The sequence below is a fragment of the Ranitomeya variabilis genome, chromosome 2, assembly GCF_051348905.1.
Source record: "Ranitomeya variabilis isolate aRanVar5 chromosome 2, aRanVar5.hap1, whole genome shotgun sequence".
NCBI classification, from domain to species: domain Eukaryota; kingdom Metazoa; phylum Chordata; class Amphibia; order Anura; family Dendrobatidae; genus Ranitomeya; species Ranitomeya variabilis.
In genome coordinates, this window is record NC_135233.1 from 885,038,668 (window position 1) to 885,061,340 (window position 22,673).

Below are 22,673 nucleotides of genomic sequence, written 5' to 3' on the forward strand. Positions count from 1 at the left end.
AAAATAAGTATTTGGTCAGAAACAAAATTTCATCTCAATACTTTGTAATATATCCTTTGTTGGCAATGACAGAGGTCAAACGTTTTCTGTAAGTCTTCACAAGGTTGCCACACACTGTTGTTGGTATGTTGGCCCATTCCTCCATGCAGATCTCCTCTAGAGCAGTGATGTTTTTGGCTTTCGCTTGGCAACACGGACTTTCAACTCCCTCCAAAGGTTTTCTATAGGGTTGAGATCTGGAGACTGGCTAGGCCACTCCAGGACCTTGAAATGCTTCTTACGAAGCCACTCCTTCGTTGCCCTGGCGGTGTGCTTTGGATCATTGTCATGTTGAAAGACCCAGCCACGTTTCATCTTCAATGCCCTTGCTGATGGAAGGAGGTTTGCACTCAAAATCTCACGATACATGGCCCCATTCATTCTTTCTTGTACCCGGATCAGTCGTCCTGGCCCCTTTGCAGAGAAACAGACCCAAAGCATAATGTTTCCACCACCATGCTTTACAGTAGGTATGGTGTTTGATGGATGCAACTCAGTATTCTTTTTCCTCCAAACACGACAAGTTGTGTTTCTACCAAACAGTTCCAGTTTGGTTTCATCAGACCATTGGACATTCTCCCAAAACTCCTCTGGATCATCCAAATGCTCTCTAGCAAACTTCAGACGGGCCCGGACATGTACTGGCTTAAGCAGTGGGACACGTCTGGCACTGCAGGATCTGAGTCCATGGTGGCGTAGTGTGTTACTTATGGTAGGCCTTGTTACATTGGTCCCAGCTCTTTGCAGTTCATTCACTAGGTCCCCCCGCGTGGTTCTGGGATTTTTGCTCACCGTTCTTGTGATCATTCTGACCCCACGGGGTGGGAGTTTGCGTGGAGCCCCAGATCGAGGGAGATTATCAGTGGTCTTGAATGTCTTCCATTTTCTAATTATTGCTCCCACTGTTGATTTCTTCACTCCAAGCTGGTTGGCTATTGCAGATTCAGTCTTCCCAGCCTGGTGCAGGGCTACAATTTTGTTTCTGGTGTCCTTTGACAGCTCTTTGATCTTCACCATAGTGGAGTTTGGAGTCAGACTGTTTGAGGGTGTGCACAGGTGTCTTTTTATACTGATAACAAGTTTAAACAGGTGCCATTACTACAGGTAATGAGTGGAGGAAAGAGGAGACTCTTAAAGAAGAAGTTACAGGTCTGTGAGAGACAGAAATCTTGATTGTTTGTTTCTGACCAAATACTTATTTTCCACCATAATATGCAAATAAAATGATAAAAAAACAGACAATGTGATTTTCTGGATTTTTTTTTCTCAGTTTGTCTCCCATAGTTGAGGTCTAACTATGATGTAAATTACAGACGCCTCTCATCTTTTTAAGTGGTGGAACTTGCACTATTGCTGACTGACTAAATACTTTTTTGCCCCACTGTAAAATACAGATATTTCTTACCTTCACAACTGCTTTACCCCCTGAAAAAGTGTCATTATCATCACACCTTACTGGTCTCCATTTTATTAGGAAAGTATATCCTTCCACATAATTGTCTGTAAACAAAAGATGATAGAGTTAGAAAACACTATTGTATTACTGTGTAAGCTTTGATAAGTTGATATTTCTTGTTCTGTCTTTAAAGAGGATGTTACCAGGTTTCACAAATCAAACTGCATACATTAATAAATAGACCTGATGAGGCCAGTGTACTTACTTTAAAAGCGCATGTTGTAACCTAAATACGTATATAACCATTGTAAAAATACATGTATCACTCTTTTCAAAAATTTCCTTCCCCACTATTAAAATTAACATTATATGAATCCAGCTCTAACTTTACTTTTAAAATGCAAATTTTAAAGTCAGGATAATACATTCATTGTGACATGGGTTCTCGCAGTAAGTACATAAGCATATAAGATCTTAAGAATCTAATTAATAATATATGCAGTTTGTATTGTGAAATCTGGTGATAGATCCTCTTTTGGTCATGGATTATGTAATTATATATTTCTCCCCAACCTAATTGTTTACAGTAAGGTTCCCTTTTGGATGTAGTGGGTTGTCTCACAACATGACCCCTGTCCTTGCCATGCCATGTTAGGAACCCTGTAAGTACTAAGACCCCCTATAATACTTTACTCTGTTGTTGGCAGGTCAGAGAGTAGAGCACCAGCGCAGGAGCATGATTGGAGATACTGTGTGGATGACACAGGACACGTCATCCACCCGAAGCAGGGAAGGAGGACAGCGATTGTAAGAAGAGAGGAAGTGCCAGATAAAGACCAGAGACACTCAACGGACAGCCCACCGGCCATCTGTCAATATAATAAAAGTGATTTTTTTTTGTGCCTTGATTAGGGGATTGGGGACATTTATAGAGCATACTAGAATGCTATAAAATAGGGCTTAAAGATGCTAGATGTACTTTATATGGGAAAAACCATGAGATAGGTTCCCTTTAATGGCCAGCATGTAATGCTAGGCAAAATTCTGCCTAGCAATAGCAGATGATTGTCACTAGCTTCTCACCAAAAATGATTGTCTTCCTAATAAAACCTCTTTAAAGCACTATTTACCTGCAGACGTATGGGTAATCTCCAGGTAAATAGCATCAAATCCTGATTCCTGACTTCAGCAGTGGCTACAGAGAGAAAATGAAGTTTTATTTTCCCTGTAGCTGCTCACTTCAAGTCTTTGGAGCGACACAGGGTATGGTAGTAATTGCTCACCATACCGTGAGTGCGTTCTAATCACTCCCTGGCAAATTGATTGACAACCTCCTCTACACACATACGCTGCACACACACTGCATTGCAGGTTGTCAAATCAATGTGCTAGGGAATGATTACAGCAGCACTCACCATGCAGTTAGCAATGACTTTAATTGTTATCTGCTACGTCTCCATGACTAAGAGTGAGCGGCTGCAGCAAGAATAAAACTTAGTTTTATCCCTTTAGCTGCTGCTCTAATAAGCCTGATAGACAGGATTTCAATTCTAGTTACCTGCAGATTTGCCCTATATGTGCAGGCAAGTAACCTTTCTTGAGATAACAGGTTTCCTTTAAACTACACTGTCTGTTTTTTAAGAGTTGAAGTAGTGGATTCTAGTGGGAGCTATGACTGTGCGAGTAGACTATATATGCCCATAGAGTTTCAATAGCTGTTGGTCCTTCCTTTTGACTCCCTCATACACATGCACACTTGACTGGTGCAAGCACACATGTTTATAATAAGGAACATGCCGCTCCCAGATGTTGCAGTATATTATCTGCCATGGGAACAAAGAATCGGGTATGTTATGAATCCATGCCTAATGCCCACTCCAGAGCTTTTTTCTAATTCAGCGCTGGAATGCTACTAATCTAAGCTTTCCGTCCTCAGTATTATAGTCAGCTGCCGTCTTCAGCCATTCTCGGTGCCACTCCGGTCTTGCACTATCAAATTGTGATCGCAACTTTTGACTGACTGGAAGTGAGAGGTAACAGTCACAAGCTCTCAATGGAAGTCTTTGAGAGCCTTGTTCGGGCCTCATTCTAGCTCTCAGACTTACATTGAGTTGTAACGTTTGGCTCACCCAGCAATCACTGGATGATCCAACAACTTGCAGAAGCGATGGCAATAAAATCTGAAGATGATAGTTGGTATTTACTATAGGCAGGGAACTTAGATTAGTAGCAGCACTCCAGTGCTGCAATAAAATAACACACTGGAGTGGTGCTTTAACCTATGCAATAATCATAAAAGTGCCAATTTTGACTTTCTCTAACTTTTGAAGAAAGAATTATACCGGACCCTATACAATATCCTAAAAGGACTTCAATATAAAGTAGTGCAATATATTTTACCTGACACTTGCTTCCAGAATATTTGGATTTTAAGCTGATTATTGTGGTAAAAGGAAAATGCTCGTAAAACATTTTTACAGTCTTCGTCTGACGTGCTACGGCCATTACATGGATTCAAAGGGCGATCCATGCTTCCTGATTTTAAACCTGTATGAATTAAAAAAAATGAAACTAAGAAAGTGGCTCACAATATATTACTCAAAGTTAGTAATTTGACATCATTCAGAAGTCCACCAATAGGTTTTCTTCGGGGGGGGGGGGGAGAAAGGGGGGTGGTGAGGGTGTATTACTCCTGAGGAAAAAAAAAGGTTATCATCACTATACTGGATATGAGTCTATTCAGTCTTTGGGCCATGTGTGCGTAAAAAATAAACCGCGCCCAGATGACACATGGATAGCTTCCATGTGTGTTCGTTTTTTGTTTGTTCCAGACCCATGCACTATAATAGGGTAAATTGGAACAAAAAGCAACACATGTCCAATTTAATTTTTTTGTGGAAGTAGTTTAACATGACCATAGACTGTTATGTAAAACATAAGGAGAAAGCATGTTCATAAAAAGCAAACATCTGAATGAGGCCTTGTAGTGTACACGTGATAAATGTGAGAGCAGTCATGGTGTCACCTTCCTGTCTTGTACTTAAGAGGAACTGTGTCTTTGGGCTCCTCATTTTTTTCTGTCCCCAGTAGGACACAGCTTGTATTTTTACAAGATACTCAGTGTCAAGTAGCAGGCCTTGTAGTGTACATTCCGTCTTTGCCTAAATAAAAAGATAACACAGGTACGTTTGAAATTACAAGAGAAAAGTTTGATCAGATATGAGTAGGGAACTGAAAATAAGCATTACGCACCCCATCTGTCAAAACCCAGCCGTCCACCTTCCTCTGCGACTGCAGCTCTCCAGTAATCCTAATGTTCCACCATATTCTGTAATGATGAATGTTCAGGTCATGCTCCGTTGGCACAGCCCATGTAATGTTCACACTGACAGTGCCATCTTGACCAACAGTTTCGGTATGTTTTCTAAGACCGGTAGGAGCAGCTGGTGGCAATGGATCTACAAAAAGATCAAGAGTAGAGGTGTAAAATGTAATATGTATAAAGACAATACCACATGGTAGCATTAAATAAGAGTTTCATATTGCACATTTTATGTAATGGATTATCACAAAGTTCCTCTCTGGATATGACTGTGCAAATAAATTTCTTAACATTCCCGCTGAGTCTGCAGCTGCAGAGATCTCTGACTTCTGTACACACTGGGCCGAATGACTGCTGTGTGAGCAGTGCAGCAGCAACTATGATGCCTACTGCTTTCACTCCAGCGTTCATGTACCTCAGCTTCCAGCTCCACCTCTAATGACCCCAAATTGTATATCACTGGTAGAAAGAAGATGTATTAGAAAGGGAACATATTTAGAAAAAGGACATTAGCGGCACAACATATGCAAAATTCCAATTTAACCCCTTCATGACGGAGCCCTTTTTCATTTTTTTGTTTCTGTTTTTAGCTCCCCTTCTTCCCAGAGCCATAACTTTTTTATTTTTCCGTCAATATGGCCATATGAGGGCTTGTTTTTGGCAGGACAAGTTGTATTTTTGAATGACACCATTGGTTGTACCATATTGTGTACTCAAAAATGGTGAAAAAAATTCCAAGTGCGGTGATATTGCAAAAAAAGTGCAATTTCACAACGGTTTTTGAGATTTTTTTTTACCATGTTCACCAAATGCTAAAACTAACCTGCCATTATGATTCTCCAGGTCATTTTTAGTTCATAGACACCAAACATGTCTAGGTTCTTTATTATTTAAGTGGTGAAAAAAAAATCCAAAGTTTGTAAAAAACACCAAACATTTGTGTCATTTTCCGATACCTTTAGCGTCTCCATTTTTTGTGATCTCGGTTTGTGTAAAGGCTTATTTTTTGCGTGCTGAGATGACGTATTTATTGATACTATTTTGGTGCAGATACGATCTTTTGATCGAATGTTGTGGTGACCAAAAACATGTAATTCTGGCGTTTTGACGTAAAAGATGTGGGCTCACCGCCGGAGCCCACATCAAAGGTGGAGTTACAACATGTGCAATACTAGTATGGCGCATGTCGCGAAGGGGCTAAAGATTACCTATTTTATTTAAATTTTTTATTTGATTTCTCCCCTTAAACATGCTACCGATCAGTGGGTGCCATTTCTGCAAACAACATACTATGGGTTCAGTAGTAAGTCTACAAATCTGTACACTGCAGTGTGCATGCGCTGATGCAGGAGCTGAGTGACACTGATTGCAAAGCTAAGCACTGTGAACAGTCTAATGAGGGTGTAAATGTGGTGCCCATGTCTGTAGTGCCACAGAATGCTTGCAAAACTGTATCAACACATTTCACCCATTCCCTTACTGGAAGATTGTGCACTTTTGCCTGAACTAGGAGGTATGCATGATCCCTCAGGGGGGAGGAGGTGCTTCTAAGAGGTTGCAATGTGCAGAACCAAGGAAGATGTAGGGCGAGGTAGGAACATTGAGGTCCACAGGCAGAGGAGAGGAGTGTGCTCTCCCTGCCAGGACAAACTGCACAAGGCAGGGTATCAGTCCCTAGAGCACAGAGCCTTCCAGGTTCCGTATTAAACTGAAAGACTGCTCGGTTTTCATATACCAAGCAGTAGTCTGCTTTTGCCCAGGAGATCAGCAGCGCATAGAATCAGAGGCACTGCTGCAAGAGAGAGTTTTTTTTCCACAGAATATGAGCTGCCTGTTTGCTGGAAGGGATCACAGATCCAGCAATCGTTTACCAGAGGTATAATTAGCAGCAGGAAGGCTACACTATGTCACAGCAGAGAAACTGTATGTGAACTTCAGTAAAAGGTCCAAACTGATCATTACCCTGCCTAACATTGATTATTCTCTGCTGCTCCAACTCCCCTGGGAGCCCTAACTGGGAAGTGGTTAATCATCTCGCACTGTTGATCACCACCTAACTCCCAGGGACCCTAATCAGTGCCCAGCTATACCAGGCAAAACATCCCAACTGGCGTCACAAATCTTTTTATTAAAATTATTATTAACCTCACAGTTGACAACGACTGGCACACGCCCCCGATCGGACTCGAACAGCACTCGGAACTGCCATGATCCAGTATGGTTACTGAAGCGGCTCGTCTGGAACGGCACATAAGGAAACCAGACCCAACTGATCTACTGCATGTTTAAGACGGAATAACTGGAATATATATAAAATAATAGCTACCCTATATAAAAACAATTAATGTACTATGAAAGAAAATGATTTGATTAACCTAATAAGAAAAATCATTATACCTTTTGAAACCACACGTACAAGAAATTGTGTCTGGTCATCTGGTTATGAACAGAAAAAAATAGCCTAGTCTAGAATGGTTTTAAAAGTAACTTAAGTTTGGTATTTAAAAAAAAATATTTTAGGCCCTTAGATTCTATGAAGGTCAATGGGTGTCCAAGTCCTAAAACGCGCAAAAATTGCTTAATGGGCCAGAGAGCACACAAAGCAAATACTCCATTGAAAGTCCATAGAGTTCTTATTGAATTCATACATGTTTTTTGTATACTTTTGCCTCAGGAGCTCTGCTCTTAAAAGGGTTGTCTGGCAGGATTTGTGATATGCTTACTTCAGTCCACATTCTAACTAGATGTGTCCGGCCTCACTCAATACACTTGTATTGAACAAGGCCACGCATGTCTATTCAGCGCGTGTCCACATCTATGCAAATCACATACTTGCAGTCACGTGCTTGCCACTCCCAGCGCCAGAGAATCTGTTAGCACCATGCCGGATCCCTGCTCTGACGGGCAAAATCTCTGGCGTGTCACTTCTCTCACCTGTGCTGCGGTCGGTGCTTCCCTTCCCCATGCTCTGCATGCTTCCAGCAGAGCTTCCAGCCGGGCCTCCAGCCACATCCTTAGAGCATGTGTGCGCGTGCTCCTGCCCTCTTAAAGGGTCAGCGCGTGCACTTGCTATTTCCTCCCCAGCCAATGGCTGTGGGGCATTATGTATATATTGCTTCCTCCCCACTGGGGAGGTGCCTGAACAACCTTCCTGTTCTGCAGTACCTAGTAAGGTTGCATACCAGTCCTTGCTGCATACCCCATATGTGGGGGTAAACCACTATTTGGGTGCATGGCAGACCTCGGAAGGGAAGTAGTGATGTTTTGGAATGCAGACTTTGATGGAATGGTCTGCGGGTGTCATGTTACGTTTGCAGAGCCCCTGATGTGTCTAAACAGTAGAAACCCCCCACAATTGACCCCATTTTGGAAACTAGAGCCCCCAAGGAGCTTATCTAGATGTGTGGTGAGCACTCTTAACCCCCAAGTGCTTCACAAAAGTTTATAATGCAGAGCCGTGAAAATAAAAAATATTTTTTCCTCAAAAATGATTTTTTTAGCCCGCAATTTTTTATTTTCCCGAGGGTAACATGAGAAACTGATCCCCAATAGTTGTTGTCCAGTTTGTTCTGAGTATGCTGATGCCCAATATGTGGGAGTAAACCACTGTTTGGGCACATGTCGGGGCTCGGAAAGGAAGTAGTGACGTTTTGAAATGCAGACTTTGATGGAATGGCCTGCGGGCATCACGTTGCGTTTGCAGAGCCCCTGATGTACCTAAACAGTAGAAGCTCCCCACAAGTGACCCCATTTTGGAAACTAGACCCCCCAAGGAACTTATCTAGATGTGTGGTGAGCACTTTGAACCCCCAAATGTTTCACAAGAGTTTATAACGCAGAGCCATGAAAATAAAAAATCTTTTTTCCCCACAAAAATAAATTTTTAGCCCCCCAGTTTTTTATTTTTCCTAGGGTAACAGGAAAAATTAGACCCCCAAAATTGTTGTACAATTTTTCTTGAGTACACTTATGCCCCATATGTTTGGGTAAACCACTGTTTGGGCACACGTTGGGGCTTGGAAGGGAGAGAGCACCATTTGACTTTTTGAACGCAAGATTGGCTGGAATCAATGGTGGTGCCATGTCGTGATTGGAGACCGCCTGATGTGCCTAAACAGTGGAAACCCCTCAATTCTAAGTCCAACACTAACCCAAACACACCCCTAACTCTAATCCCAACTCTAACCCTAACCGTAATCACAACCCTATCCCCAACACACCCCTAACCACAACCCTAACCCTAATCCCAATCCTAACCCCAACACACAACCAACCCTAATCCCAACCCTAACCATAACCCTAACCTCAAGCCTAACCCTAGCCTCAACACACCCCTAACCCTAATCTTAACCCTAATTCCAACCCTAACCCTAATTCCAACCCTAACTCTAGTTCCAGCCCTAACCCTAAGGCTATGTGCCCACGTTGCGGATTCGTGTGCGGATTTTTCCGCACCGTTTTTGAAATATCCGCAGGTAAAACGCACTGCGGATTTCCAGTGTTTTCTTGTGCGGATTTCACCTGTGGATTCCTATTGAGGAACAGGTGTAAAACGTTGCGGAATCCGCACAAAGAATTGATATGTTGCGGAAAATACAACACATCGTTTCCGCACGGTATTTTCCGCACCATGGGCACAGCGGATTTGGTTTTCCATAGTTTTACATGGTACTGTAAACGTGATGGAAAACTGCCACGAATCCGCAGCTGCCAATACGCTGCGGATCCGCAGCCAAATCCGCACCGTGTGCACATAGCCTAATTCTAACCCTAATTGCAACCCTAGCCCTGACCCTAGCCCTAACCCTAGTTCTAACCCTAGTGGAAAAATAAAAATAAATATATTTTATTTATTTCATTATTTTCCTTACCTATGGGGGTGATAAGTGGGGCTTTATTTACTATTTTTTTTATTTTGATCACTGTGATATAACCTATCACAGTGATCAAAATGTACCTGTAACAAATCTGCCGGCCGGCAGATTCGGCGGGCACACTGGGAATGCGCCCGCCATTTTGGAAGATGGCGGCGCCCATCGAAGATGCCGGACGGACAACGGGAGGGTCCCAAGGACTCCAGCGGTATGGGGGTGGGATCGGACAGTGGGGGGGGCACCGGAGGGGAGAGGAGGGTAGAGGAAAGCAGCGGAGGGCAGCGGAGCACAGAACGGAGGGGAGGAAAGACTGACAATGGCGGCAGATCGCCGCTGTCAGTCGTGGGGGGGTCAGATCGCAGTCCCCAGCCATGGCCTATGATATTGCAGCATCGGCCATGGCTGGATTGTAATATTTCACCAAATTTCATAGGTGAAATATTACAAATTGCTCTGATTGGCTGTTGCACTTTCAACAGCCAATCAGAGCGATCGTAGCCACGTGGGGGCAAAGCCACCCCCCCGGGCTGAAGTACCACTCCCCCTGTCCCTGCAGATCTGGTGAAATTGGAGTTAACCCTTTCACCTGATCTGCAGGGACGCGATCCCTCCATGACGCCACATAGGCATCACAGGTCGGATTGGCACCGACTTTCATGACGCCTACGTGGCGTCACAGGTCGGGAAGGGGTTAAATGTGCCATATGGTTCCATGGTTGTTAAGTGCTAGCTTTCCTGGTCTTCTTTAGCCAGAGGACATTGCTCACAGGATTCTCTGGGACGAGTCTGTACACTGCTCTGCATTATTACCCTATGAGCCATGCCCCCTTGCTAAAGAAATAGAAATAGTAAAAAATAAAAAGGCCCATGTTTCTGGAACCACAAGGTAGTTTTTATAAAAAATAATAAAAATAACTAATCAGGGGACCAGCAAAAATAAAATAAGTGGCCAAACTGGCCACTTTGGACCTAGTGACAAGACCTCTCTAAAGGGTATAAGCATGTATGACTTCAGGACTGTAAAACACAGTAGGAATAATGTTACTAAATCAGAAGGCGAGTTTGTTCTTTTGTGGAGCGAGTTAAAGATTTACTTTTACTGACGCTGCGTTATTTTGGGGTTTACGTATTAAGTAAGGAAAATGATACATTTACAACACAGACACATCCGTAGTTCTTACCCCTGGTGGAATGGAAGTGTTTACTTGGTATAGTAAAACCTTGTGTCCCGTGCATATTAACTGCAGCCACCCGAAACTGGTACCATCTGCCTGGTCTTATATCAGCCATAATAAAATGCTGAGCTGCTGTCTGAGAAAAGAAAGGAGTGGCATATGTTTATATTAAGGAGGAAATTATATTTGTTGCAGATTTAAAGAAAATTTTAGCTTTTTTTATTTTGGTTCAGTAAAGTTTAGAATATTTAATCAACACTCCCCTTTGCTAAAGTAGATGCAGATGATTTCCCAGACTCAAGACTCTGCATGGGTTCCACATCGCCCCTTCAGGTCTGTATTACTCCATTTGGTGCCTCTATTTGAAATCTGGTGTAAAAAAAAATCTGTGTGCACCTATAAAGTTTACTAGTTTTGTAAGTAATACATTGGAATGTATTCCACAACATAGGTTTAATAGAAATGTGTTCTATTGGTAAATAATGTATAACATAATAAAAAGGTAGCTTCTTCTTAATCATAAAAATATATAAGGATCCTGACAGCAGGATCGACACCTGTAATCTGATTACATGTCTGCATCTGTCCTTAAAAATTAATTACACAGAACTTTAAATAGTTATACTTAATTTATGAAACTTCTTTTGTCGCATATTTAAATACATTTTTAGTGCAGAGTAGGAGGGCTTCTTGCGGGTTGGTAGGTGGTCAAATACTTATTTCATGCACAAAATGCAAACTAATTATGTAAAAATTATACAATGTGATTTTCTGGATTTTTTTTAAAGATTCTATCTCTCACAGTTGAAGTGTACCCACGATAAAAATTACAAACCTATTCATTCTTTGTAGGTGGGAAAACTTGCAAAATCAGCAGAGTATCAAATACTTACCGGTATTTACCCCAGTCGTGTTACTCACAAGCTGCCATGAAATTCAAAGTTCCATAAGGAGAATGTTAGGGCAAGCAAGCATGCTATTGGCAGATGGGGCAGGACTGGATCCCATATAGGTCACACCTTTCTGACTAGTCAGGACGTTTGATTATGTGACAAAAGAAAGATTCATAAAGTAAGGATCACTCTATACCGTTAACTTGTCCCACACAATGGTGTTGTCTGTAATCTATTTTTAAAGACCAATGCAGCTATGTTACTAGATTATAGGTGTCGATCCTGCTGTCAATTTCCCTTTAAGTATGCCTGGAGCAATATGGAAGGCACGTAGTCAATTAAAGAAGACCTTTCATCAGTTTGAGCATGTTGAACTGGCTACATCATGAAATAATGGCTGCAGAGCTAAGAAAAATATAGGTTTTATTTTTTACTTTTCACTTTCCTTTGCTGAGATATTAGATTGTAAATTTTAAAGTTATAATTTATGATAAACCGAACTGGATGTTACCAGAAATTTGACTCTGGGGGCGTTTGTTTATTCCCCTGTATGAGGTTGACCAATCTTAAGCAGACAGCAGCACACAGGGGAGAAAAGGACAAACCCTCCTTTCTTCACTGATCTCTGCAGCTTCTGTTTAGAGATACAGCAAAGCTGAAGGGATTAATGATGATAGGACTTAATAGCTTATAGCCTTTAATCTCAACAGAAGGTCTTCCATTTGATTTCTTGCCTTTTATTTAAGGGTGTTTCCAATTTAAAAAAAAAGTGGACCCCCAGTGCTTTTATATAAGTAACATAAGACACAGAGCTGATACTCGCCCCTCTTCAGGTCTAGCTCTGGATCTCTGACTCTAGTCTGGACTCAGGGCCCTATTCATCATTTGGTGATGAAGTCATTTTTCTTGTTTTGTGGTACTCGCTGTTGGTTTTTGCACCAAATTCTTCAAAGATGTGTACACAGTTCATTAATTTGCCACAAAATAAAAATGGTAATTTTTTGTCTTTTAACTCTTTTTTGTGACTTTTAATCACCAAAAGTCTTAAACCCTTTAAAGTTCACATGATTGTCTAAAAATCTAAAAATGTAGCAAATTGGTAACTCTGTCAGAAGCCTTACTCCAGACAAAGACTGGAGTGAAATGCGCAAAATTTTTTAGATATTTGGTTAAAGTCACACTTCATAAATCTGGCAAAAAGTATCTGGGTGAGCAAAATCATATAAGGATAAGGTACAACTTACTCCAGAAAACTGGAGAAATGACAGTGATGTAGTTAGCTTTAGTGTTCTAGCTGCACTGTGACGTCACGTTGAAAGTGCCCATCACTGCTGCTGTAAATTACTAAGCTTTGCGGCTCGTGCTGTCTCCATTGACTGAGCCACTGGGATCACTGATATTGGTAATCAAAGAATGAAATCCTTCCATGACCTCCGTGTCCTTCCATTTTAGTTTAGCAAATGCAAGAACATTTGCTATTTTATGTAAGGAACCTGTCAAACATCTATAATTTGAGATGTTCTATGTATGGTGTACTGACCACAGTTATTGTCTGCCATTGTGTGGACTGATCTTCACTAGGCTGAATGCCATAATTCCATCTTCTTTGCAGGATATGTAAAACTGGCTCAGCAGAGATGTTAAATCTAGATTTCCACGTCACCTTCGTAGTTCTGTTTACGTACTCATTAATTATGAATTCAGTATGCGGTTTTAAGGGGACACCTGTATCACAGAGAACATTCATGAGATTAACATTTCAGAATATCTGCTTCCGGCATAACTTGTTAAGTACAAAAATGTGAAAAATATATATTTTTTAAAATGTTTTAAAAATATAAAGATTCATATCATGTCTTATTTCCAGAGTGCAAATAAAATCTAAAAACATTTAGACGTTTGGCATCACTGTGTGTTTCATTTTCCAAACTAATAAAATATCAGAATTTATAAAAAATGTTTCCCATAAGGAAAACATTGAAAGGGGGAGAAAATCGAAATGCCCTAATTACTGTTTTAAAATAGAATTAAAATAGGTAATTTGGCGCCTAAAATGGTAGTCATAAAAACTACAGCTCATACCACAAAGAAACAAGCCTTGATGCAACTCTATCCACCAAAAATTAAAAAAAGTTATTGTTCCGGAAAGTCAACTGGGAAAAATCATATGTAAAGAGGGGCCCAATTGATTTCTTTCACCCAAGTGCCCAGATAAACCTGGAGCTGGCACTACCTGCATCTCATGCTTATCAATGCTATGTAAAATCTGCCCATAGTAGACTTCTACATTGTACCTTTGAACATATTGACTGGCATTTGGCAGGTGAACCCACATCCATTAGCACAACATTTCTTCGAGCCAGAACAGTCCGTGTCTGCACTGCAGCTCAGTAGGCAGGCAGCTGCAAACCCAGATGCTCTGTGCGGCGGAGGACAGCGGCCCTGCTTCATCACTTGCAGAGATTTCAGAAACTCACAGCTGGCTATACACTCATGTCTCTTCTGTGGAAGGCAGTAAAACACAGTACTGGTCAGAAATCTAAGTATGAATTAGACATATCTCTGCTTGGGTTTGTTATTAAGAAAATCACATCTTCCAAAAAGAAGATGTGCTATGTTTCAAATTCAGTTTTTCAGAAAATTCTAGATTTTTAGATGAAAATTGTCATGTGCATAAGAGTATTTGTACCTCACATCTTTTAAACTTAGATGAACCGGCCAAGTTTTTGAAGCAGTAGACACTTCAAGAAACTGTGGCATTTTTTTCCTGAATCATCTTTTGTATTGTTTTTTTTTTTGTTGTTTCCTGAGTGTTTTTCAGACAGTTTTGACGATTGGCAGTTTATTAGAATGTTTTTCTATGTTTTTTGGGATGTCTTGTTTTACTGGTAATTTTTTTTCACTCCATTGAATACTGAAGAAATCGCTAACATTATTTCTAAAGGGAACCTGTCACCTGAATTTGGCGGGACCGGTGTTGTGAAATTGGATTCTGGGCTCCCCCGGTGGCCACTTGTGGAATTTAACTTGTGTGCATCATCCCCTCTGTTCACCTGCTCCTATCAGGATGTGGGAGTCGCTATATAACCTTGCTCCTCTGTCAGTTTCATGCCGGTCAACAATGTAATCAGTAGCCTTTCTGTGCATGTTCCTGCTACTAGACAACTCCCAGCTAAGTTGGACTTTTGTCCTTGTGTGTTTTTGCATTTTGTTCCTGTTCACAGCTGCTGTTTCGTTACTGTGTCTGGAAAGCTCTTGTGAGCGGAAATTGCCACTCTGGTGTTATGAGTTAATGCTAGAGTCTTAAAGTAATTTCTGGATGGTGTTTTGATAGGGTTTTCTGCTGACCATGAAAGTGCCCTTTCTGTCTTCATGCTATCTAGTAAGCGGACCTCGATTTTGCTAAACCTATTTTCATACTATGTTTGTCATTTCATCTAAAATCTCCGCCAATATATGTGGGGGCCTCTGTCTGCCTTTTGGGAAAATTTCTCTAGAGGTGAGCCAGGACTGTCTTTTCCTCTGCTAGGATTAGGTAGTTCTCCGGCTGGCGCTGGGCATCTAGGGATAAAAGAACGTAGGCATGCTACCCGGCCACTTCTAGTTGTGCGGCAGGTTTAGTTCATGGTCAGTATAGTTTCCATCTTCCAAGAGCTAGTTCTCATATATGCTGGGCTATGTTCTCTCGCCATTGAGAATCATGACAGTTTGACCGGCCCAAAAAAGGGTTAAATTACTGGCTGAGAAAGGAGAGAAAAAAGAAGTCTGCTACAATTTTTTTTTTTTTTTTCCCTCTAGTTCTGAGTGTGCTCTTAATTGAATCACTTGCTAGTCTGCCTATACTGCAGCCTTCCTCTCTTCCTCTCCTTCTAATCCTTGAATGGCACTGTGTTCACCTGTTTCAAATGGATCTTCAGAGTGTAGCTACAGGTTTGAATAATCTCGCCACAAAGGTACAAAATTTGCAAGATTTTGTTGTTCATGCACCTATGTCTGAGCCTAGAATTCCTTTGCCTGAATTCTTCTCGGGGAATAGATCTCACTTTCAAAATTTTAAAAATAATTGCAAATTGTTTTTGTCCCTGAAGTCTCGCTCTGCCGGAGACCCTGCACAGCAGGTCAGGATTGTAATTTCCTTGCTCCGGGGCGACCCTCAAGACTGGGCTTTTGCATTGGCACCAGGGGATCCTGCGTTGCTCAATGTGGATGCGTTTTTTCTGGCCTTGGGGTTGCTTTATGAGGAACCTCATTTAGAGCTTCAGGCGGAAAAGGCCTTGATGTCCTTGTCTCAGGGGCAAGATGAAGCTGAAATATACTGCCAAAAATTCCGCAAATGGTCTGTGCTTACTCAGTGGAATGAGTGCGCCCTGGCGGCGATTTTCAGAGAAGGTCTCTCTGATGCCATTAAGGATGTTATGGTGGGGTTCCCTGTGCCTGCGAGTCTGAATGAGTCCATGACGATGGCTATTCAGATCGATAGGCGTCTGCGGGAGCGCAAACCTGTGCACCATTTGGCGGTGTCTACTGAGAAAACGCCAGAAAATATGCAATGTGATAGAATTCTGTCCAGAAGCGAGCGGCAGAATTTTAGACGAAAAAATGGGTTGTGCTTCTATTGTGGTGATTCAACTCATGTTATATCAGCATGCTTTAAGCGTACTAAGAAGCCTGACAAGTCTGTTTCAATTAGCACTTTCCAGTCTAAGTTTATTCTATCTGTGACCCTGATTTGTTCTTTGTCATCTATTACCGCGGACGCCTATGTCGACTCTGGCGCTGCTTTGAGTCTTATGGATTGGTCCTTTGCCAAACGCTGTGGGTATGATTTGGAGCCATTGGAGGCTCCGATACCTCTGAAAGGGATTGACTCCACCCCATTGGCTAGTAATAAACCACAATACTGGACACAAGTGACTATGCGTGTTAATCCGGATCACCAGGAGGTTATTCGCTTTCTGGTGCTGTATAATCTACATGATGTTTTGGTGCTGGGATTGCCATGGCTGCAATCTCATAACCCAGTCCTCGACTGGAGAGCTATGTCTGTGTTAAGCTGGGGATGTAAAGGAACTCATGGGGACGTTCCTTTGGTTTCCATTTCATCATCTATTCCCTCTGAGATTCCTGAATTCTTGTCTGACTTTCGTGACGTTTTTGAAGAACCCAAGGTTGGTTCACTTCCTCCGCACCGGGAGTGTGATTGTGCCATAGACTTGATCCCGGGTAGTAAATACCCTAAGGGTCGTTTATTTAATCTGTCTGTGCCTGAACACGCTGCTATGCGAGAATATATAAAGGAGTCTTTGGAAAAGGGACATATTCGTCCTTCGTCATCTCCCTTAGGAGCCGGTTTTTTCTTTGTGTCTAAGAAAGACGGCTCTTTGAGGCCGTGTATTGATTATCGACTTTTGAATAAAATCACGGTTAAATATCAATATCCGTTACCACTGCTTACTGATTTGTTTGCTCGTATAAAGGGGGCCAAGTGGTTCTCTAAGATTGATCTCCGTGGGGCGTATAATTTGGTGCGAATCAAGCAGGGGGATGAGTGGAAAACCGCATTTAATACGCCCGAGGGCCATTTTGAGTATTTGGTGATGCCTTTTGGTCTTTCAAATGCCCCTTCAGTCTTCCAGTCCTTTATGCATGACATTTTCCGCGACTATTTGGATAAATTTATGATTGTGTATCTGGATGATATTCTGATTTTTTCGGATGACTGGGACTCTCATGTCCAGCAGGTCAGGAGGGTTTTTCAGGTTTTGCGGTCTAATTCCTTGTGTGTGAAGGGTTCTAAGTGTGTTTTTGGGGTTCAGAAGATTTCCTTCTTGGGATACATTTTTTCCCCCTCTTCCATCGAGATGGATCCTGTCAAGGTTCAGGCTATTGGTGATTGGACGCAACCCTCTTCTCTTAAGAGTCTTCAGAAATTTTTGGGCTTTGCTAACTTTTATCGTCGATTTATTGCTGGTTTTTCTGATGTTGTAAAACTATTGACTGATTTGACTAAGAAGGGTGCTGATGTTGCTGATTGGTCCCCTGATGCTGTGGAGGCCTTTCGGGAGCTCAAGCGCCGCTTTTCTTCCGCCCCAGTGTTGCGTCAGCCTGATGTTGCTCTTCCTTTTCAGGTTGAGGTCGACGCTTCTGAAATCGGAGCTGGGGCGGTGTTGTCGCAGAGAAGTTCCGACTGCTCCGTGATGAGACCTTGTGCTTTTTTTTCCCGTAAATTTTCGCCCGCCGAGCGGAATTATGATATTGGGAATCGGGAGCTTTTGGCCATGAAGTGGGCTTTTGAGGAGTGGCGTCACTGGCTTGAGGGGGCCAGACATCAGGTGGTGGTATTGACTGACCACAAAAATTTAATTTACCTTGAGTCTGCCAGGCGCCTGAATCCTAGACAAGCGCGCTGGTCGTTGTTTTTCTCTCGGTTTAATTTTGTGGTGTCTTACCTACCGGGTTCTAAGAATGTTAAGGCGGATGCCCTTTCTAGGAGTTTTGAGCCTGACTCCCCTGGTAATTCTGAGCCCACAGGTATCCTTAAAGATGGAGTGATATTGTCTGCCGTTTCTCCAGACCTGCGGCGGGCCTTGCAGGAGTTTCAGGCGGATAGACCTGATCGTTGCCCACCTGGTAGACTGTTTGTTCCTGATGATTGGACCAGTAGAGTCATCTCTGAGGTTCATTCTTCTGCGTTGGCAGGTCATCCTGGAATCTTTGGTACCAGGGATTTGGTGGCAAGGTCCTTCTGGTGGCCTTCCCTGTCACGAGATGTGCGAGGCTTTGTGCAGTCTTGTGACGTTTGTGCTCGGGCCAAGCCTTGTTGTTCTCGGGCTAGTGGATTGTTGTTACCCTTGCCTATCCCGAAGAGGCCTTGGACGCACATCTCGATGGATTTTATTTCGGATCTGCCTGTTTCTCAGAAGATGTCTGTCATCTGGGTGGTGTGTGACCGTTTCTCTAAGATGGTCCATCTGGTTCCCTTGCCTAAGTTGCCTTCTTCTTCCGAGTTGGTTCCTCTGTTTTTTCAAAATGTTGTTCGTTTGCATGGTATTCCGGAGAATATCGTTTCTGACAGAGGGACCCAATTCGTGTCTAGATTTTGGCGGGCATTCTGTGCTAGGATGGGCATAGATTTGTCTTTTTCGTCTGCTTTCCATCCTCAGACTAATGGCCAGACCGAGCGGACTAATCAGACCTTGGAGACATATTTGAGGTGTTTTGTGTCTGCGGATCAGGATGATTGGGTTGCTTTTTTGCCTTTGGCGGAGTTCGCCCTCAATAATCGGGCCAGCTCTGCCACCTTGGTGTCCCCGTTTTTCTGTAATTCGGGGTTTCATCCTCGATTTTCCTCCGGTCAAGTGGAATCTTCGGATTGTCCTGGAGTGGATGCTGTGGTGGAGAGGTTGCATCAGATTTGGGGGCAGGTGGTGGACAATTTGAAGTTGTCCCAGGAGAAGACTCAGCTTTTTGCCAACCGCCGTCGTCGTGTTGGTCCTCGGCTTTGTGTTGGGGACTTGGTGTGGTTGTCTTCTCGTTTTGTCCCTATGAGGGTTTCTTCTTCTAAGTTTAAGCCTCGGTTCATCGGCCCGTACAAGATATTGGAGATTCTTAACCCTGTGTCCTTCCGTTTGGACCTCCCTGCATCCTTTTCGATTCATAATGTTTTTCATCGGTCATTGTTGCGCAGGTATGAGGTACCAGCTGTGCCTTCCGTTGAGCCTCCTGCTCCGGTGTTGGTTGAGGGTGAGTTGGAGTACGTTGTGGAAAAGATCTTGGACTCTCGTGTTTCCAGACGGAAACTCCAGTATCTGGTCAAATGGAAGGGATACGGTCAGGAGGATAATTCTTGGGTCACTGCCTCTGATGTTCATGCCTCCGATCTTGTCCGTGCCTTTCATAGGGCTCATCCTGATCGCCCTGGTGGTTCTGGTGAGGGTTCGGTGCCCCCTCCTTGAGGGGGGGGTACTGTTGTGAAATTGGATTCTGGGCTCCCCCGGTGGCCACTTGTGGAATTTAACTTGTGTGCATCATCCCCTCTGTTCACCTGCTCCTATCAGGATGTGGGAGTCGCTATATAACCTTGCTCCTCTGTCAGTTTCATGCCGGTCAACAATGTAATCAGTAGCCTTTCTGTGCATGTTCCTGCTACTAGACAACTCCCAGCTAAGTTGGACTTTTGTCCTTGTGTGTTTTTGCATTTTGTTCCTGTTCACAGCTGCTGTTTCGTTACTGTGTCTGGAAAGCTCTTGTGAGCGGAAATTGCCACTCTGGTGTTATGAGTTAATGCTAGAGTCTTAAAGTAATTTCTGGATGGTGTTTTGATAGGGTTTTCTGCTGACCATGAAAGTGCCCTTTCTGTCTTCATGCTATCTAGTAAGCGGACCTCGATTTTGCTAAACCTATTTTCATACTACGTTTGTCATTTCATCTAAAATCTCCGCCAATATATGTGGGGGCCTCTGTCTGCCTTTTGGGAAAATTTCTCTAGAGGTGAGCCAGGACTGTCTTTTCCTCTGCTAGGATTAGGTAGTTCTCCGGCTGGCGCTGGGCATCTAGGGATAAAAGAACGTAGGCATGCTACCCGGCCACTTCTAGTTGTGCGGCAGGTTTAGTTCATGGTCAGTATAGTTTCCATCTTCCAAGAGCTAGTTCTCATATATGCTGGGCTATGTTCTCTCGCCATTGAGAATCATGACAGACCGGTTTTCGGTCATATGGGCGGGGTTTTCGGGTGTTTGATTCACCTTTTCCTTACCCGCTGGCTGCATGCTGGCCGCAATATTGGATTGAAGTTCATTCTCTGTCCTCCGTAGTACACACCTGTGCAAGGCAATCTTGCCTTGCGCACGCGCAGTATGCTTTGCCCAACTGCTGGCAAAGCCGAAAAGCATTATGCGCACTATGTCCCGGAACACAGCGAAATACTTCCGGGATGTAGTGCGCCATAGTATTACGGAGGACAGAGAATGAACTTCAATCCAATATTGCGGCCAGCTTGCAGCCAGCGGGTAAGGAAAGGGTGAATCAAACACCTGAAAACCTCGCCCATATGACCAAAAACAGGTCCTACCAAATTCAGGTGACAGGTTCCCTTTAAGCAAAAACGATGACTAATCGGCTGTCTTCCGAGTATCTTATGAACTTTTCCATTGACTTGTATTGTAATGTACAGAGCGTCTTCTGAGCGGAAAACGCCAGAAGAACTACTTACTTCTTGCTTGGCATTTTAGAAATCTGAAGCTGTTAAAAGCCATTCAAAAGCCTGAACATGTGCACAGCAAACAGTTTTTACATAGAAATTCATATGTTTTTTCGAGCATTCTCTGCTAGTTTTTTTTCAGATGGTTTATGGTTCAGAATCAACATGAAAAAAACTCACATGCACAAATTCCCTATAAATGTAGTCAGGTAATTCACACCTCTTTGATTCATATGGAGAGAATGCAATTCTTTGGTTTTACTTTTGGCCAGTGATGAATGAGAAACTATAGGGCAAGCGATGTACACGCCAATCTTAATGAAGATGCTCACTGTATTGAGATGCGTCCATTACTAATCCTATAGTTACATGGTAAATAAACACAGAGCCAGAATAAAGTCGTTAATTTAAAATAAAATAAAACACACTTTTACTTTTTTATTTAAAAATAGCAAACCCAGTTATAACCCAGTTATACTCACCTAATGCCTAATTCCACTGAATCCCTCGTCTCCTGTAATAAAACAAAAATAAAAAACGACAATATTCCTCACCTCTCCATCATTCTGTCCCACACCATAATCCATCCATGTCTGGGGGATAAACAATTTTCAACCTGGACGTTGCCAAGATGCGACTGTCCAGACTGAGAACCACTGGTGACTGAACTGCCATGAGCACAGCCTCAGTGACTGGCGGTGATGTCATCGAGATTACCACTGATCAGTAAGACTGCTTTCTCAGCCGGGCTGAACTTCGGTGATCTCGGTGAGATTCCCGCTTGCTAGCGGAGATCTCACTTTATTTTAGTTTTATTACAGAAGATGAGGGCTTCGGTAGAATGAGCGTTAGGTGACTATAACTGTGTTTGTTATTTTTAAATAAAAAAAGTAAAAGTGTGTTTTATTTTATTTCAAATAAAAGACTATTCTGGCTGTGTTTTTATTTACCATACAACCATAGTATTAGTAATGGATAGGTGTCTTATAGATGCCTCTCCATTACTAATCCGTGGGCTTGATGTCACCTGACAATCCGAAGGTGACATCAACCCCACAAATATTAACCCCACCTGCCACCGCTACAGGGCAAGTGGGAAGAGCCGGGCAAAGTGCCAGAATTAGCGCATATAATAGATGTGCCTTTTCTGGGTGGCTGGAGAGGGGTCAAGGGGTCAAGATCCATTGCCCCTTACCAGCCTAAGAATACCAGCCCCCAGCTGTCTGCTTTAGCAAGGCTGGTTGTCAAAAATGCAGGTGACACAATGCCATTTTTTAAATGATTTATTTAGTTAATAAAAAAATACAGCATGGGGACCCCTCAATTCTTGATAACAAGCCTTGCTGAAGTTGACAGCTGAAGATTGCAGCCCCCAGGTGTGAGTTTTGCCTGGCCGGTTATCAAAAATACAGGGGAACCCATGCCGCTTTTTAAATCATTTATTTACGCGAAGGAGCCAGCTAATGAAAACTCCCATCAGCCGCTCCTGCTCTCGCTGTTATTAGTGACAGCAGGCATCGTATGATGGGAGCAGTAGTCCCATCAGCGGACACCGGTGACCGGAGGTAAATTTTATACCTCCGATCACAGCTGAGCGCTCATGCTGTCTTTTTGACAGCATGGGAACCATGGCTCACTGACCCACAGGGATGATTTAATCGCCGATCAGAAGCGGTGTTTGCTGCTCTGTCATGCACATGACAGGGTGGCAAACACTGGAAGTTTGTGCCCCCCATTCAAGTGAATGGGATCCAGGTTCGGGTCCGGGTACTGTT

The 22,673-nt window shown here is 42.9% G+C and overlaps 1 protein-coding gene across 1 annotated transcript in view; it reads right to left on the bottom strand.

Moving 5' to 3' along the window:
* The window catches only part of LOC143803989 (anosmin-1-like), a 52,277-nt gene that overhangs the window by 21,247 nt on the left and 8,357 nt on the right, over positions 1 to 22,673 (bottom strand). Inside the window, exons 5-11 of the mRNA XM_077281739.1 lie at positions 13,994 to 14,201; positions 13,240 to 13,424; positions 10,813 to 10,942; positions 4,688 to 4,893; positions 4,461 to 4,596; positions 3,836 to 3,982; positions 1,445 to 1,539 (exon numbers count right to left, since the gene is read on the bottom strand). Coding sequence (XP_077137854.1) covers positions 1,445 to 1,539; positions 3,836 to 3,982; positions 4,461 to 4,596; positions 4,688 to 4,893; positions 10,813 to 10,942; positions 13,240 to 13,424; positions 13,994 to 14,201 — 1,107 coding nt within the window. The remainder of the gene's footprint in view (positions 1 to 1,444; positions 1,540 to 3,835; positions 3,983 to 4,460; positions 4,597 to 4,687; positions 4,894 to 10,812; positions 10,943 to 13,239; positions 13,425 to 13,993; positions 14,202 to 22,673) is intronic.